This window comes from Pagrus pagrus (genome assembly GCF_965226575.1).
Source record: "Pagrus pagrus genome assembly, chromosome: 23".
Lineage (NCBI taxonomy): Eukaryota > Metazoa > Chordata > Actinopteri > Spariformes > Sparidae > Pagrus > Pagrus pagrus.
In genome coordinates, this window is record NC_140205.1 from 5,713,652 (window position 1) to 5,727,640 (window position 13,989).

The 13,989-nt window shown below is 45.4% G+C and overlaps 1 protein-coding gene across 7 annotated transcripts in view; it reads right to left on the bottom strand.

The window, feature by feature from the left end:
* ppfia2 (PTPRF interacting protein alpha 2) overlaps positions 1–13,989 on the bottom strand; it is a 172,746-nt gene that overhangs the window by 94,301 nt on the left and 64,456 nt on the right. Inside the window, exon 1 of one of the 7 annotated variants that reach the window (XM_084345448.1) lies at positions 7,459–7,984. The exons of the other annotated variants lie outside the window; for them this stretch is intronic. Coding sequence (XP_084201574.1) covers positions 7,459–7,539 — 81 coding nt within the window. The 5' untranslated portion in view covers positions 7,540–7,984. Of the gene's footprint in view, positions 1–7,458; positions 7,985–13,989 lie in introns of those variants that run through there. 7 annotated transcript variants of the gene reach the window in all.

Genomic DNA, 13,989 nt, shown 5'->3' on the forward strand with positions numbered 1-13,989 from the left:
ACCAAATTTAGTGCTTTTTCTCCATTTATGTGTAATATTTGAGAATTTTTGCAAATACTTGAAGCAAAAAACAAAAGCCAATAAGAACTAGAATGGCACTCAGTAGACTGCATACCACTGCAAAAGCCCAACATTTCTTTTCTGTACTCACTCCATGCATTAGTCTCTGATAACTTATCAAACATGTGGAAAAATGATCTATCGCGCAATGTTAATAAAAGTGAGAAAAAGTTCCTGGACAGACACCAAACATTAATTGGGTCTATTCTGAGCCCAGACGTATCCTCCATCCAAGTTTCATGGGAATTCGTTCGGCAGTTTGTGTGTTATCCTGGTCGCAAACCAACAAGCCAACTACCAGACACGGGTGAAAACATAACCATCCTTGGCAGAGGTAATAAAAATGAGTTTGGGTGTCTCAGGATCTCAGGAATGACTTACTCATGGACATTTCTGCTGGTAGCTGCTTGGAAATTGATTTTTTCTAACCCTTAACGAAGTCTTGAACCACAGTGTTGCCACAACATAAAATTGAAATATACAATGCCAACATTTATTATGGCGATTGGGTTGACAAGAAAGTCCTTTTGTGAGGTTTGACACTTGATGATTTATGAATTATCCTTATTAATTAAACATTCATTGGGGTTTGTTATCACAAGGCAATCGTTTCTTTTCAATCATTCCTGGAGGGACTGAAACATAACTACCCACCGAGCACAGGCTTTACAGTAACACGTACACACCGCTGGTACAAAAATAGACAGTCTTTCGATTCCTTCTGTCCCTTGCTCACACACACATAAACAACTACAACACACACAACCACACACACACACACACACACACACACACACACACACGTACACGGGGGCCTCTTGCTTTCGAAAGCTCACTCATCCTTTTAATCGGTGTGGAATCCATCAAAGTGGGTCAAACTCCCTTCCCCATCTGCCCCGGCCAGATTTTAAATGCACGAGGGCTGATTAAAAAAAAGACCAAGAAAATAGGGCAAACGCCTCCAACACACACGTATACACACACACACACACACCGCTCAGGGGACAGATACAGAGGGGGACGAGTGTGTATTTGAGTGTGTCGGGGGGCATTTGTTAGCAATTACCGTGTGCCAGTCTAACAAAGGAAAGGTCAAGCACTTCGACTTCAATCTGTCGGCCGTGTATCAATTTGCCGTGTTTGTGCTCATTTGCATACGGCCACCTTTTGTTGTTCCACCAGCCGTCCCCCGATCACATGAAGCGAGGCGGGTGGGGCACACGGGGAGGGGAGGGAGGCGGGAGTGTGTGTGACAGGGGTAAAGACAGCTGTGGGGATAAGCTCGCTCCCACAGCTGGGTGAATTATTGTGAAAGTGTAAGTGTGTCTCTATGTTTGAGTGACAACCGCTTCTTCGCATCCCTTGTTGTGTTTTTTTTGCGTGTTTCTCTGCAGCCGTGTGCGCTCTCGTGATGCAATTACATGTTGCCGTGGATACATGCGCACAGGCGCCCATGCCGCCGGTCGAATCAGAGCAGAAGCAGTCCTGCTAATCAGGCGGACGTGCAGCTCGCAACAGTTGGGAAAAGCTCACGCAAAGCCTCCACATGTTCCCCCTCTGGATCAACCTGCAGCAGCGCTGCCCCGGCGGTCATGTGACCGCTGGAGTAACCACAGGCTGCTTCGACACATGTGCAGAGATCATGGAAGAGGCGGGCGGGATGCTGCGGTAAGCCTATCACCGCGCTGCACAAATGGGGATTTCCAAGATTAAGTGTTGACATGCAGGAGATAGAGAGAGGTCACTAATACAGAAAGTTGAGCAAAGATGGTGGGAAACGCATGAAAATGTGACTCATGCTCATCAATTATTATGCTGATTGTTTTCTCAATAAAACCAATTTCATTTTGCTCCATAAAAACGACAATTTCCTGTTGATTTTCAAATTGTTTTATTTAAAAACACATGAAGTAATTTTCTGCAGCGAGGGGTCTCTCAGTCAAAATAACAAACACAAAAGAGAGGATGAATCCAAATGTCTACCCAACCCTGGACTCGAGGACTGATCCCTTGCTGTGTGATGTGTTCACTGTCATCACGTTAAGTCAGCGAGGGCGTGAGACTGCAAGGCGATACAAGCCGCAAAAAAAGTCAAAACAACCACCAAAGCGCGATGGAAATCTATCTGATGTGACTCTGCCAGAATGTTCACGAGGTAAATTGTTGGCTGCACCTAAAGTATGTCGTGTGTCCAGTGCAACCAGCATGAGATGTTTGTCCTGAGCCCCTCGCAGGGTCCAATCCATTCCCTTTACAATGACAAAGACAAGCAGCCTCACAAATGACTTAAACAATTACCTGATAATCATCCACTAAACTCTTGACGTCAGCGGTCTAAAACAGCCCAAGGTCACAAAACAATAAACCACTTTCTGGACAAGGAAACTCTGTTATTCCCTGAGAGAATAACCACTAAAAATAGGCTGTGTCCACTGGGTATAAACGTGGAAGCATCGCCATGACAAGCCACAAGAAATAGGTGCTTTACTTGTCATTCAAACCGCCGCCTGGTGTCACCTGATGAGTCATCCTGTCTCGCAGACCTTCCCTGCTCGCAGAGCCTGATCGGGCTTGCGAGAGTGTTCAGGAGTGGGTGCGAAGGCGCCGGAGTGTGTGCAGGAGTCGGCGCTGATTTATGTATCTGAAGATGCAGCACTGAATAAAAGGCTGCGTGCCATTCCTGCACTTAACTCCGGCGGCGTACAACAACCTGAGCCTCATGTCTGAACGTTGGAGTGTGAAGGTGAGCACTAAATGAGAAGTAGCACTTTTAAATCAGCGTGCGCGGTCGTGTCATCTCCCTCTGTCTGTCGAGCTCTGAATGCAAACCCTCAGTCAGACTGTCAGAAGTGAGAGCCAAACGTTGCGAGGCTTTTAACGGTTTGATTAAGCGGGGTTGGTCCGGGCTGCGGCCGTGCTTGCAAACACAGCGCTGAGAACAGATGCTCGCAGACGAACCCCGGTCACAAAACAGCAGCTCTTTAGCCGAATTCCCCGTGCGGCTGTGTTGCCATTGACTTCCTAAATGCCAGTTCACTGCGAAAGAGAGGATTAGTTTGAAGGAGAGCAGTGAGAACCAGCCTCCTCTCCACTTTAACAGCAGGCTAGAAGGATACAAAAAAGACCGAAAGGACGAGAAGAGTGTATCTGACAATCTGTCTGAAAGTTGGTGCCAACTTTGGCGTGACTTTGCCTCAGTGTTGATTAGATTTCAGTGGTACCTCGTTCTTGTTATCAAGTTTCCTTCAATTAACTGTACAATATGAGCCTATCGATGACATACCTTCTATAGCTAGAGGTGACGAAAACAATGCATCGCAGACTGAGAGAGAGATGCAGAAGGAGAGGCCTTCAGGGCGAAGACACAGCAGCTGAAGAGACTAATCACATGCAGCGCTAATTTGACAATCAAGGACAAACACTGGGCAACAATTAAATCTCATTTCGAGGTAGCTCAAGCCTGACAAACAGAAATTAAACACAAGGACATGGATAAAGAAAGCTCATCAGCTAAAGGAAAGATTCAGGGAGGGATGAAACAGATTTGAATGTGAGAGATATCTAAAACCGACCCGGTCACCAGGATATAATGTCAGCAGGTAACATAGCAAACCAGATACAACACAAGGTTGACATTTGTAGCAAACTTGGCAAACCACTTTCACATTATATGCTTATAAGCCGCCTTTCATTAAGGACATCTGTGGATATTTCCAGGTTTTCCAGGAAGTCGGACCACCTCCATCTGTGGTCGTGCTGACCAAAACAGGTATTTTAAGCCAAACCATGATGTTTTCCTAACCCTGACCAAAGGGTTTCTTGTGTCTAAGCCCAACCAGAGCATAAACACAGCATTGTGACAAGACAGACATAGATATTCAACCTAAACAAAAGTAAGGTTGCGACACTAAGAATCACTCAGTTTTAACTTATCTGTGGTTGTGCAGAAACATACTTAACTAACATTTACTCCGGTTGTTTAAAGATGCCGTTTGGTGATCTCAGCGAGCAGCCACTAGACAGAAGCCAGTGTCGTGAGTCAGGCTCTGGAAACTGTGTTTATACACTCAACTTTCACACTCTGTGAGCTTATTTCCTGAAAGCTCATAACCCCAGAACTGCATCCATCACACCAGAAAATCGCCCAGGGAGCAGAAAACATTGTGCACACTGTTTTTCTCCAATTTGACTCTTCACAGAACAACTCACTCAGAAGTGTCGCCTGATAAAGACGTTACAAGGACTTTTCCCGGTTTCATAATGGCCGGCTCGGGCGTCTAACGAACAACATCTCACTGTCGGACTATGAGCGTAAGAAACTTGTGTCACATCAAAGAGACTCATGGCTGTGAACTCACTAATATGGGTCCAGTGGGTTCAGAGCACTGGCAGCAAAACTCTCCTGTGGGAGAAATCTCAATGGATATCACTCCAACTCCAGCGAAAACTCACACAAAAAGCCCTTACAGTACAGAGGCATAATGCACCAATGTGTCATCTTTGTCACAGTGCAGGAAAAGCATGTTGAAAGCACAAGTTTCAAACAATTTTTATGCGCTGACTGAAATATCTCAGCAAATATTGGATGGATTCCTACGATACTGGTACATTCATGGTCCCCAGAGGATGAACCCCACTGTCTTCAGTAATCCCCTGACTTTCCCCTCTACTGCTATTATGATGTTAACATTCATGGTTATAAGTGAAATGTCTCAAAAACTACCAGATAACTTGACATGGCATTTCTTCCATTCATGATCCCCAGAGGATGATCCCTACTGTCTCTGGGACTTACTTTCCCTTTACTGCCGTTATGATGGCGACATTTTCGGTTATGAGTGAAATGTCCCAATAACTATTAGATGAATTGCCATGAAATTTGGTTTCAGACATTCATGTTCTCCTGAAGATAAATTGGAAGAGCTTCGGTGGCATCTTAAAAGGTACAATATGTAACATTTCTGCATTAAAATGTAATTTATTGAGTTGTCTACCAACTTCAAATCCGGAGAAATCCATAATTCTACTCAAGGTAAGAGTGAGATTTACTTGGTCGCCTGTCGCTTCCTCCCATGATCCCACACTGCTTCAAGACATTATCAAACTATGTCTTCTGTTGTCATTGTTTTGATGGAGAGACCCCTGCCAGCAGAAACTACAAACTCTGCATTTAACTTTTCCTCTATAGCGCCATTATCAAGTCAAAAGTTTAATTTGAACATCACTGGTACCAACTACAGAGCATCAGTCAGGTGAGGTGTCTGCACAGAGCCCAAAGGATACTAAAAGACAACACCCACCCCAGCCACAGTCTGCTCACCCTGCTGGCAAAAGATACAGAAGTATCCGCTGCAGTTTCCCCAAGCTGCGAGACTCCTCGATTCATCATCAACCCTCCTCCACGAGAAATAGTTCTTCTTGTGTCACATAAAGGGACTAAAACTTGCATTTAGCTGTACAACCCTGCCTTGACCTTGACTTACGGCTTAAGGTTTGAGCTAACCCAACAGAGCTGCTATAAAAACAGCAGGTTAGCAAAGAGAGAAGCACTATTTCCGTCTCCTCGTGTCCCTGCTTCATGTTAATGTGCCACCTCTGTCGCCTCCCAATGTCATTGAGGAGACATCGGCTGAGAGTCGGAGATACGGAGGCTGTAGACACAGCTGTGTGGCAGACTACCGAGCTCACCAAACTGAGCAAACTCTGACACTTCTGGGTACATGTTTGCGGAGCTCGGCGGTGAATACTAAAGGATCTGAACGACTCCATCACGCCGACGGAGCCGCCGAGGCTTCAAAAGGCACCTACTTTGCAATTTAATTCAATTTGCCCCGGCTGATTTATAATTGCAAACTAGGATGGGCGATCTGATAAAATGAATATCATTAGGGAGTTGGTAAACAATCTGACAGGGAGCGGGTTCAAAATGGCCGCACCGAGGAAGCACAGATTTGGCACGCATGCTTCTACCTGACCGAGCGTAATAAATCTTATATCACCTGAAGGCTGGAAGAAGATGAGTTGTGATTCATGTGAACACTGAAGCCTTTTCCCCTACAATTCCTTCTTTATGGGGGATTTCCTGGGACTATAATCTGCGAGCGAGGACACCTTTGATTTTGTGATATCAGAGGAGCTTCCTCCAACAGGTACGAGCCCTCGGGGAGCCCGTCTCCTGCTAATGATTTGACATGAAAAGGCAAAGCGAGGTTTGTGAGGCCCCGGATAGACACCAAAGGGGGAGAAATCTTCAAATGTGGAAGTCGCAGTGGCTCTGCGGGGCAGACGAACGCGATATTGGATAAAGTGATTTAAGAGGCAGAGATAATGCTCCTGTGGCCCCTGGCCTTTCTCTGTCGTTTACTGTGAAAACAAGGAGTCATCTGAAATATAACCGTGCCGGGGAACTTCACAAATGAGGCCGATGAGGCGGCTGTATTTCTTCTCTCCATAAACATTTCATCTAAAAACCCGAGCTCCCATCAGCACTTGAAAAGCAAACCACCTTCCACTCATCTTCAGCAAAGCAGCGGCGGCGGCTGAAATCATGCTGACTGCACCTGGATGCCAAAACTCAACCATCATCACCTTTTCGCACCCCCCACCCTCATCCCCCTTTTTCATAATGCAAAGGCAACCAGCAGCTTCATGAAGGCTGCTGTGAGGAGAAAAAAAAGAAAAATCTCAGTGAAACATTTCCTTCCCTTCCTCCTCCCACCCACAGTAAAAACAGAAAGTGCTTGGCTTGGTTACAGGAGTCATGTGGAACACGCTCGATCGATCCCCTCATTGCCATGCAGAGCTGAAATATGCACGGGGCAGCCTACTGTAATCGATGTAGGCCACTGTGCACGTTTGTCCTTATTTCTCTCGAGCAACACGGGGAGATGTAACAGAACTGGAGCACAATTCAAATATAGATATACAGGGTGTGAGATACAGTCTGCCAAGCATGAATAATTGAGCATCATTATACAGTAGCAGGATGAAGATGAACTCTGAATTTCTCACATTTTTCACTCTCAGATGTTTTATTAACAAGCAGCGAGATTCTCCTGCGATACTCTTTTCTTTTTCCTCGCGTTAAGTGCACATTTTAACTCCTGATCATCTCACTTTGCGCCACTTATTTCTGGCTACAACCATAAAAACATTAAAAAAATGCAAAGCAGCAATGACTGTGCTGCAAATCCACAACAAAGTCGAGGAATGGGAGGGAATCAGCCTCCACATGCAGGTGAGGAAACACCCAACAATCACTCCTCTGCACACACATGATGAAAACACCTCCGCATGAGACACAATGAAAGAAAAAGCCAAGGAAAGCGTTAAAAGAAGAAGCAGCTGATGGTGCACAAAGGGTAAAAGGATGGAGCAAAAGCCACGCAGTTAACTTGCCTGGAATGTGTAAAACCTCGTCCCATTCGGTGGGTGCACCTTGGGGGAGTTGGTCCCCGTACTCATGTCGGAGAAAATCATAATCCCTTTTTTTTTGATGGGCAAACAATCCAGAGCTGGTTTCCCCCCCCCCCCCAAAAAAAAATCAGCCAGACGCGTTGCGCAGAGAGGAGGATGTGACACGATCCGAGGCGAGCGCACGGATCAGCCCCTGACCCGACGCTGCGCTCCCGGCATCAGATGATGAGGAGCTCCGGTAAGAGATGCGCAACGCCCCGAGGGAGATAACCCCGTGGAAAAAAACAAAACAAAAAAGTGAAAACAAGGCAACTCTCTGGTGTCGCTTCCACGTCCCTCCCTGCTCGCATGCAGACGATCACTCTGCGCGTCCTTCTAGCGATTTGCCTGGAGAGTAGACCCCGCGGAGAGACAGCGGCTCCATGGTCTCCCGACGCCCGCTGCAAGCAGCTTCTGCCAGCGGCTCGGATGGGTCCGTCTGTGCGCGGATTATCGCCTCCCCTCCTCCTGTGGCTTCACCAATAATCAGTCAGAGCATCACGGCGCGGCTCAGCCAACAACACGCCCGGCGCCTCGACTGGCAGCGGAGACGCACGTTCGCTCTGTTTTTACACTGTAAAAATGTCGCTGTGGTAAAAAAGAAGTCACTTACAGACAGTTCATGTGCAGGTGAGACGGGAATATGCTCCTGTTTGTGTTGTTTTTGGGAAGAAATGATCTTGTTTTCATGACTGAATAAACAAACTGACCTGACTTTGTTGTTGTGGCGGACCCTGCCACCTTTCCTAGCTTCAAACAGTGTTCCCTGGACCTTATTTTCCTCTGAGAACAGCTTGTTTTTTCAGTTATGGACAAAATAAATATTTCTGAGTTTGTACTATTACCTCATTAATATTGTAAATACAATTCTTGAGTTTGAATTTCCTCTAAAAAAAACTAAAAAGTGCCCCTTTAAAGCATCAGTGAGCTAAAAAATGATGACAAATGTAGTTTTTTTTATTAAAATGATCAGAAAATACAACATTTGCATCTTTAACGTGCCGTAAAGCACAAGAATATTTAACATTTGTGGAAGAAAAGGTGCGACTTTAAAATATCTACACTTGAAACTACTTCAGTGTTTTTTGCAGTGTAGCTGCGTATTGATTGGAGGAGGAGACTGATGCTTGAATCCCTAAATTGTGGCAATAGTCTCTGTGGAACAAGATGAGAGGCTTTCGCTGTCTCACACATACTGTACGAAAGATGGCCTCGTCTGCTCACTCAGGAGGAGGATGGTGACATTATAGCGTGAGGAACCGAGGAAGTCTGCAAAACTACGTCGGCTGGTTACAGGAGTAACAATAGGTTAAAAAAATTAAAGATGATGTAGTTTTCATGGTTGAAGGTTAAAGGGGACCTCTTATGCTTTTTCGTTCCTCAGCCACACCTGTAGAAGCTCCTCTCTCCCACGGAAAACACTGCTCCTGAAACGCCTCGTCAGTAGACCCGCCTTTAATTCTGTGACTTTGTGACATCACACCACGTCACCGAGTCGCATAATTAATGCCTTACTAGCTAGATTGGCACGTGACAACTGATTTAGCACAGCTGCTCTGTTGTTGTTAGCGGTGCTTGCTCAGGCATGTGTGAGCTGACCAATCAGAGCAGACTGGGTATTCTCTTAAAGAGACAGGAGCTACAACAGAGAGGGAACTGCAGCACTGGACAGTAAGAGAAAACTCATGTGTTTTTTGCGCATTAAAGCATGTAAACCTCTTCCCAAAATAAAAATCATCAACCTGAAAATGAGCATACGGCTCCTTTAAATGTTCAGTTCATTCAGTCGTCATCCGCATGATGGATATGAAGCAGTGTGAGAGATTAACTGTTTAATCAATGTTGTCTTTTTGTCCTTTACCATTAAAGTTTCACAGCGTCATCATTTCTGAGATTGAACTACACTAATTCAACAACATACTTCATTATTTTAAGTACATTTATATTCTCCTGCAATCATCTCTCGCAGATGCGCTTTCTTTAAGACGGAGAGGCGCGGTGACGTCCTCTCTCCGCCAGGCCACCATCCATTATCGAGCTGTCTCTGGAACATTTCCTCCCCGTCCACCGGCTCCTGCTTTAGAAGCATTTTCCTCAGACCTGTCATGTTCCTATGCTGTAGGCCCATATTGATTTATTTTTTTTTTTCTTTTTTGCTGACGCACTTTAAGGTTTCTATGAAATGCAACCGCTTCAACCGTTTTTAAGACAAGCACATTGACGAGAGGCAGCTTTTAGAGTTAATTGTATATGAAGAAAAGCGCCGGAACAAGACTGATGTGTCCACTTCTCCATCCAACTGTCTCTCGTCGAGAGTAATCCACATTTGTTGAATGATTTAATCCAACTCTCTGTCTGAGCTACCAAAAGCCATCTGGATAAGAAAATTAAGAATTAAAAATTCAAATTATTCCCGTTTGTCTCACTGAACTTGGTGCCAACACTCAAGTTAATGAGCATCTTGATCAAAAAGCAAAGAGTTTGGCTTTTATGCAGATATCACATCCAGTTTTAGTCGCTACAGGAACATCCCGAGCGGTTCACGCTCCGGCCCTGATTTTGTCTTGTTAGGCACAGCTCAGTGCTCTTTATTAAGCCGGTGGGCTGAACCCGCTGCTAGCCTCGTGCTCCTCCGATGGATTTGGTTCTGGGAGACTTCAAAGTATTTGCTCTTGACATCGCAGGTTAACGGCATTTCTAGCTGTGGAGCAGCAGATCCCATTAAGCAGAGTAAGCTGAAGGTTGCACTCCCGACCCGGGAGAATGACCCAAAATTAATTCATCTTCAGCACCGCTCAGATGCTCACTGTGGGCTTAACCTTACACGTGTGATGAGCAGGTAAGATCACAGCGAAGGCCCCCCAGGGGTTTGAACTCTGTGGTAATTAAAGGGAAGGACCTCAAAAGTGTCAAAAGTCATCTCAAAAGTCGCGCTGGGAAGTGAGTCGCTAGCCGGGATGGTGCCAGGAGAGAGCCGGGCAGAGACGCTCCAGATGAGGCCTGAAGTCGAGGCTTCTGATTGGCTGAGGAACGTGGGCACAGCTCAGTGAGGCATCCTGAGGGTAATGAAGGTAGCTTCTGCCCTGTCAGCAGACGTGCCCGCCTCTGTGTCTCACCGGAGCCTCCGTGACACTTTAGTTTGAGCTTCTGTCAACACACATTACGACCAACATTTTGGTAGCAGGGTTGAACTACAGATTGATTTGGATTGTCTGCATTCTTCTAGTGATAACTGAATACTTTATATACCAGGGTCGTGGTGAAGACTTGATTCTGATTGGCTGCAGGTTAAATAAATGGCAGTAAACATGGTCTAAGAGGGTTAACGCCCTTCGAGGTGTCCATAATCAGGAAGTAATGGCTTCAGCGTTGTCCGTTATTCCTGATAATGGACACCCTGTTGGGCATTATCCCTGACTTTATTCATGTGCACACAACCCTGTCGCCGGACCAGAGTGTCAATATTAGATGATACTATTGATACAAACTATTTCCTCTCTGCTAAAGGGTTTCCTACATTGGCACTGACCTTTAATTATGAGGTATAAAATCATCCAATATGAACGTGATTCCTACGATAATGGGTACGCCATGTCCACTATGGTAGAGCGAGTCTGATAATTGACTTTCACACCATACAGAAGATAACAGGAACCTAATTTCCGCCTGGAGCGGCAAAAAAGACGCATTCAGAAATCTAAACCTAAAGCAATGAGGGGCTAAAACTTGCAAAAACAACGCTGCGTTCCTTAAAAATCAATGAATGTGGTCAGAGCGTTCAATTTTACAGACTCGCAGCGACGAGGATGTTCAGTTTGAGAAAGAAAGTGTTGTTGCTATTACATAAAAGTGTGATTTTCAGAGGATAAAGGACCCTTTCCGCTCTGAACAGGAGTCTTTGTGGCACACTGACACGTCGTCAATGTGACTTACAAAACTGTGCCCGAACCTGCTCCGACATTGCTCCAGAGTCAGACTGTGGACGTGCAGGATCTTTGCCGTCGGGGGCCACTAAGCCCTCCCGCACATCCGTCACATAAAGGGACCCGTCTGTGCTGCAGTGCACTGGACTCTGACGTCATCGTACAGATGTGCGGTGGGCGAGGCTTAGCGCTTCTGAGCCCTCATTGGCTGCAGCCTTCTCAATCCTCTCTGTGTTTCCTCCTGCTCAGATACCCGCTCCACTCTTTGTCTATACGAGCGTTTCCAGATCTGCCGAAGCACCGCAGACGAACAAAAAGCCAAGGGACCAATACCATTAGAGAACGAGTTTAAAATAATTAAAACATGTTATTGTTGTACAAATGAACAGTTAATAGAATTTTTCATCAAAGCAGGCTGTTTAAAAGAAATCATATTTCTAATCAATATTTCATCAAAGTGCTTATTCGCAGAGTCCCACTGAGGCAGTTTGTGCAAACGCGGAGACTATTTTCATTAAACCAACACCTGAGCGAGTGTGTGTGCGTGTGTGTGTGTGTGTGTGTGTGCTCTCATGCACGCCTGCCTGCTCGTCTCCTCAAAAGCATCCCACTCCCAATCCAAATCCCTTAAGAAGAAAAACACACAGAGTCCTTTTTCATCAATCAGAGAGCTCAAACAAATTGATTTTTGGGGTTTGAAAGCCCGTGTTTGATCGGGACGCGGTCCGAATCTACGAGGCCGGCCACGAGATGACAGATAGTAGCGGGCGATGATGCATAAGTTGGGGGTTTGAGATAAAAACGTGTGCATTTAGGTAGAAAAGGGTGACGCTGCTTTGAGAGGTCTTGTTAAGGACAAATGAAAAAAAGGACCCTTAGCATAAACAGAGGGAGCATCAGGCCACACATGATAACAACCAGGGCTGTGGCAACCTGAGGATATGTATGTAAATCCCACATTTTCATTTACTCTGCATGTGTGCGTGTGTGTGTGTGCGCGCACTGTACGTCCCTAACACACATCGCAAGCTTGTGACTGCGAGCCTATTTGCTCAACAACCACTTAAACTGCAAATGAGCTGCAAACAAGGAACAGAAAAAGAGTCGTTTTGTGCATACGCAATGAGGATTTGAGCTATTGCAGCTTCATCTTCTGGCGAGACGCTCGCGAGGAAGCTAAACCGGTGTAAAAAATGAGAGAGACCAGCATTAAGCCGAGTGGCAAAACCTTTTCCAGCCTTGAATAAATTGTTTCATGTTTGAAAAAGAATGCAAATCTAGGCCGCGCCGACACAGCGAACATCGCTGGATCCACCGGAAAAGTCAAAATTAATTAGCTACATGAGAAACTTGTACACAATCTTCCAATGGGGACAAATGAGGTGAAGGAAAGCAATTATTTTAGAGACAAGTCATGGGCGCAAAAAATACAAATGTGAAATGTCAACAGGGCTGAAGCCAGCGGGGGGAAGAGGCTGTTTATTTAAAACAAACCAGTCTTGAAAATTGCTCGAATGTCTCTCTGCTTGAATTTACATGATGACGGTCAGACTCAGGCGAAAACAACCTCTAATGGAACGAGGGCTGCAACACTTCATCACTTATTAATCTGTCATCTGTTTCTACCATCAGCTGATCAATCGTTAAGCAGCATTTTGTACAAACAACACAGAAGCTAAATAAGCTAATAAACTGTATATTCAACAGCTGTGCAGAGCAGCCATCTTGGATTATGAGGTCAGGGTCGGTGAGGTGCGTCTGGAAATATGACATCAGGGGGCATTCCAGTTGAAACCGCCGACTGGGATCTCAGAAATCCCGACTTCCCAGTTGAAACTGAATGCACCGTAAGAGTGCCAGCTAGCTGCTCTGTGATGCTGCACTTACAGTAGGCTCAGTGGTACTTTGAGCTAAATGCTAACATCAGCATGCAGATGTGCTCACAATGACAACATGTTGAGGTATGATGTTTACTACGTGGAGTACATTAGCATGCTGAATGTGGCTAATTAGCATTAAACGCAAAGTACAGCGGGGCTGTTTGACCATAAACCAACGTATGGTACTCGACAAAAAGTTAGCGGATCATCGAAGTCATCTGGGAAACACGAATGTCTGTACAAACGTCTAATTCAGTCAGTTTGATGATGAAATACCAACCCAGAGCCATGACGCTAGCATGGCTAAAAATGCCAATTGCATGTTCCTAGAGCCAAAGATGACAACTTCAAAGTTTAGTTCAACCAAAAACCTATAAGATTTACATCGATTTAAAAGTGTGAAAGATTAAAATGAAAACAGATCAACAACACACAGCAGATAATGCAATGATTTAATGACAGTGATGTCATTTCAAGCAATCATCAGTCGGTACTGCTGTAAACAGCACGGCTCCAGAGGCAACCGCTTCCTGCTCGGACTACTTGAGATGCACACTTGATATGCAGCGCATGATAAATCACGGTGGGACTGCAGGATTGGGGACACTCTGGGGAGATGGCGGCATGTTCGAATTACCATACTCTGTTGTCACCATGCCTGACACACAATG